We start from the raw sequence: 5,112 nt of genomic DNA, 5'->3' as shown, positions 1-5,112 counted from the left end.
TGGGGGCCGGGATGGCCCGTAAGGCCAGGCCGGGAGCGGGGGACAGCAGCCCCGGGCGCAGCGCACGCTGAGGAGATGGCTCTCCCCTCAGAGCTGTCTGAGAGGGGGCTGCATCGCCAAACTCCCGCTTCCAGGAGTTGTGCAAGGAAAGCTAACCCAAAACTCATCCTTAAATTGGTTGCATGGAGGACTCACGCCACACCGTAACCTTGGGGGGGTGTTTTAATTTCCTACAGATGAGGGATTAGAGCCCCAGGGTCAGGATGGGGACAGGGAAGAGCCAGCGATGGATGCTGTGGTGACTGTCCCCATGCCGAGATACACCCAGCCGCCCGACACCCAGCATCGCTGCGTGCTGCAGCTCACAGATGAACCCAGGTTGATGCTGTTTTGTGGAAGAAAACCCAGCCTTGGGGGTTCCAGCCCAGCAGGCTTTAGTGGGAGCGAAGGATAGATACACAGCAAGGGGGAGGAGATGGTGCCTGAAAAGCCCAGAAGAGTTTAAACTGCCTGTGCTACTCTCCTCAGCTGTGATCAAGAATCAAAACGGCAGCACTGAAACCAACCATAGTCCTGCTCGGTGCAGGAGAGGAGCTGCAGCTCAGTCCCAGCAATGCTCCAAGCTGCAAATAATAATTTACAGATTCTACCTCTGAGATTTCAATCCCTAACTTCTAACTGACTTAAAATGTAGGTTTTAAAAACAGGGAACTTAGCACATCATGGGGCTCGGCGCTCTTCACAACAGTCGTGGCAAATTATCAAACTCTTTGTTACACAACCTCCCTTCAGAGATACAGCCTCAAACCGCTGCATTTGGCTGAAATATCCCACTGCCTGTATGAAATAGCTCTGAACACTGCAACTTTTCATGATGATTCAGCCCAAAGGTATTTAGTGGAGATGTATACGCTTGGAAAACTCCATTTTCCCTCATTTTTGGTCCTTCAGTGCTTGCAGGTCACGTGAGGTCTTGTAAATAGAGGCTTGGCTCAAGACCTGCTGGCAGGGGTTTGTTTTACACACAGTCTGTGCTTATTTTATCTGTGTGTCTTTTTTTTGTATCTTTGTTTGTGTGAAAGAGTCAGGCCCAGGGAACAAGTTTTCCTGACCTTCCTACCTCGCAATCACACCTCTTCCTGCCTCTTTCTGTTTCATAAGGAAAATTGGCCACTTGCTTATGCCAGCTTACACACTTGTACTGCAACCCCACTTCGAGGGTTTAAAATGCATTTTATAAATACAGTTTAAGCTTTCTCATCCCTGGAGTGAGCTATCCCTCATCCGTAACGGTAGCAAAGCAAGAGGCACAGAGGCACAGGCAGTGTGCTCGGTGTCACACGGCAAGTCAGAAAGAGTGCGTAGGAGAATTCTTTGCAAGTCCTGCAGCTGTAAAAAAAGTTCTTCATCCATATGAAAAATGCATGAACCCACCTGAGATTGTCATCTTAGATACTTCAGCAGACCTAGGAGGGAAGCTGCTCCTGGCTGGGGCATGGAGTCACTATTTATTCAGTGGTATGACCAGAACCAGTTTCTTTGCAACATATTTAAAAAGCAGGGAAAATACTTTTAAAAGCCCTTTATGGAAAAGGCTGCTGGCTGGAGACATTTGTTCCAAAAAGAAAAAGACATCCCCATGGTTTACCTCCAGGCTAGCTCTTATCAGGGTCTTCACCTATCACCACGCCGCTTCTCCTGGCTGCAGTCGGATCTGAAATGCTCTGTAGCTGGAAAAGAGCTCGGAGCAATCTCTGGCTGCTCTCACAGCCAAACATCTGCTCACCCAAACAGCATTCCAGGCATGCGTTACACCTCCCAGCTTCGCAACAACACACAGGGACAGCAGGGAAGAAAGGGGAAACTATTTCTCAGACATTTACATTTGGTTTTAATAGTCAGGGAGCCTTTTGGATGCATGGGTGGCATCCACACTTTTGCCACAGGGAAAAAAGGCAGCTTGGGCTTCATGCTGACATGTTCTGGGAGGAGCAGACTGCTGGGAAAATGAGGTTTTCCTCTTCTCTTGGACTCTATTAACACCCTATTTGTTTTAAACTGAAGCTAGCAGCTAGAGCGCACAGAACAGAGGGGAAAGACTTACAGTAGGGATGTGGAAAAAAGTAATCTACAAGGTATAAGGTCCCTCTCCCCCTGCTAGCCTTCACTCTGCTTTTCAGCATCACAACACAGAAGCAAAAATACATTTTAAGGCACACTCTTCTTGCACCCGCTTCCTTGACTTTCAGCAGTCTCAAATCCCTTGGGGCCATAGTCCTGCTCCCCCAGCAAGTTCTATTTAGTCTTCAGCTGGTTCCCCAGGCAGGCGGCTGGCTGCTGCTTTTGCCGACTGCTGGCACCATCTGCAGGCCCTGCAAGCGAGGGAGGATGAAGAACTTGGTCAAGTTTTTCACTCTTCAATTCCAGTGTCATTGCCAGTCAAAATGGGGAAGAGACAGATTGCCATGGGCTTTGGAGGGGTGAGTTTGGCAAAGCTGCCAGGATCTGCACACTGCTGCCTTAAGAAAATCCCAAGGCAACACTTTTAGTGGAAGGCAGTATGTTGTCACATGGATAACTCGGATTAAATTTTGTACTTCACATATGGATTAGACAAGGATTATGAACACTTCTGAAAATGTTATTTTCTCTTCCTAAGAGTTTGTTGTTGGCTAAGAGGGAGATGGGGTGTAACTCATTCTGGGACATTGCCCACGTCATCTGTTGAAAAAAAAAAAAAAAAAAAAAGCTTAAAACTTGGCTGTAAACCCCCTACCCACATGACTGCTTTCGTAATGGGACCGTTTGTGTTGCATTTACAGCTCTTTAGGCTCAGATTGCAACAGAGCAAGTGCTAAAGTGCCTCCTGAGGCAGCCAGCCTGATATTTCATGTGCTCACCCTTGCCTTGCTTCTGTAGGACCCGTCCTTTGGCGCAGTCAGCCTTGCTGTGCTGGACGGTGCTTGCAGGAGCATTGACTTTTGGCAGCACCTCTGCTGGAGTCCCCTCTGTCAAAGGCAAGGAGAGCTTCATTATAAACAGTGGAAGCAGAGCGCAGTTTAAGAACATTTTGCAATGCATGAGTTGCTAATAGCTAGCCAAAATAAAATATAGCATTATAAATCAAAAGTTAACAATTTTTTAATTAAAAAAAAAGTCAGTAAAACTAATCAGCATCAGTAAGCAACCCTTGCCCGAATGGGAAGGGATTCTGGCTACATTTTAATAGGATTTGCGTGTCAGGTTCCCCTAAACTCATCCTGGCCTTCTGTGTCTGCACAGTGCAGAACTGAAGCTGGCAGATGGTCAGTGCAGCCTGTCATCGCTTGTCTCCTTGCTGCAGCTCAGTTTGTATGGGCAGCTCAGTGAATGACTAAACCAAGACCAGCAACTTGTTGCATGTGAGCCCAGCTGAACACTAATTCTTCCCCCTGGATTACAGAGGAATAGCTGAGGCGGTGGTCTACAAAGGATATGCTTTCCTTACCCATCAAAAGCTACTTAGCCCATATAAAAAAAAATTAAGATCAGATTACTACTAGTTCTTATCATTAGCCTTTTCGCTCACTTATTTCTCACATCAACCCATCTTTTCCAGCAGAGCTGATACAGGATGTCACCAGTGGCTCTTTGGCCCCTACCTGAATGGTGGCCGATAGGAACCTTGACCTTTGTGGCGATGTATCCGCTGCTCACAGCTTTTGACTGATGGAAGAGTCTAGCTTGGTGCAGGTGGTTCTCCCAAGCTTTGGCTGTACTGGGGCTTGAGGGAGTCCAAGGCTTAGCTTTTGGGATCTGAAAGACACCAAGTTGAGTTAAGCTCAGTGGTGATGTCTCTCACCTCTGACTGTTGTCATGATTTACCAAAAAGATTCCCTGCCCACCTGACTGGCTGAGCTTGCTGTTCAGGCAGGAGGGCAAGGGCATTATAGAAGAATAAAGATATTTAACTTATTTCCTCCAGCAGTTTACACTATGTTTCTCTTACTGTATTTAAAAACCACCCTAGCTCCACGGGGTCTGTGTCTTCTGCTCAACCCATTCCCTTTAGAAAGAAACACAGAGGATGTACCCTATGGACGTTTGGTTCCAGAGAGCGAGATCTTTTCTTTGTGGCTGTCCTCCCAGCAGGCATCTCCTGGTCTCTCCTGTTCGTCAGCACTCCCCTGGCTGGGGAGCACAGCTGACTCCCAGCTGCAGGCTCTGATAGCAAACTCCTGCCACTTGCACTGTCTCTCCGCCGACACTCTGGGGGGGAAATGACCTCCAGATACTTCAGCTCAAGCAGATCCTCCTCAGAGACATGGGCTGAGGAGACTTTGCTCCCAGGGGCTCTGTGTTGGGCTCTGGAACGGCGGCTGGCTGCAATGAGGGAGATGCTTTTGGTGTTGGCAGCGATTTCTTTCAAGGACTCCAGACTCGAGGGAACAGCAGCAATGTCCACAGGTGACTTCTTCCCATGCAAGTCAAGAGAGGTGGGGGAGTGCAGCCTGGGAGTCATCTTTCCTGCGACAACACCTGCTGGTTTCTGCTAAAAAAAAAAAATCAAAGCATTGCAGCATAATTTGCTTTTCATTCAAAGCTTTTATACTTTTTCCCTTCAGAGCACTTTCAAACATTTGAAAGACATTAAATTTCACCTGAAATATTGTTATAAGAGCTTCTATGTATGGAGAAGCAAAGGCAAAGCTTTTTGACCGTATACCTCCTGTGCAGAGTCATGGCTACAAAATGAGTCAGACGGTGAGCAAGAGACTGATAAGCTCCCAACTCTCCCTCCTGTTCCAGGGTGCTGAGTGAAATCGGTCTCACCAGGCTGTCATCAAATTGGGACCCAGCAGATCAGTTAATGGGTAAAAGGAGGGGACCTGGACAGCACAGGTCCCCTCACACCAGATCGCATGGTGCACCTCTGCGTACAGCTCCTGTCACTCAGCTGGACATATTGGAGGTCGGGTGGTTCACGCAGAGGGAGAAGCCAAATTGGAGGTGGCAGCTAAACCTTGGCCTCCTAGGTGAGCCCCAAGCCTTAACCCCAAGGCCGGTGCTCTAGGAGTAATTTTATTGCCTGCCAAGTTTACCTTCCTCGCATACAATAGATGTAGCTGCTGG

At 48.0% G+C, this 5,112-nt stretch overlaps 1 protein-coding gene across 1 annotated transcript in view; it reads right to left on the bottom strand.

The window, feature by feature from the left end:
• Positions 1 to 2,295: 2,295 nt before the first annotated feature.
• The window catches only part of KIF19 (kinesin family member 19), an 18,408-nt gene continuing 15,591 nt past the window's right edge, over positions 2,296 to 5,112 (bottom strand). The window contains 4 exon segments of the mRNA XM_010076369.1: positions 2,296 to 2,372; positions 2,901 to 3,008; positions 3,642 to 3,795; positions 4,073 to 4,531. Of these exon segments, the coding sequence (XP_010074671.1) occupies positions 2,296 to 2,372; positions 2,901 to 3,008; positions 3,642 to 3,795; positions 4,073 to 4,531 (798 nt within the window).

Source organism: Pterocles gutturalis, unplaced genomic scaffold (assembly GCF_000699245.1).
Source record: "Pterocles gutturalis isolate BGI_N339 unplaced genomic scaffold, ASM69924v1 scaffold25758, whole genome shotgun sequence".
Classification (NCBI taxonomy): Eukaryota; Metazoa; Chordata; class Aves; order Pterocliformes; family Pteroclidae; genus Pterocles; species Pterocles gutturalis.
The sequence above is the reverse complement of the archived record's forward strand: the minus strand, read 5'-3'. Positions and strand labels throughout refer to the sequence as shown.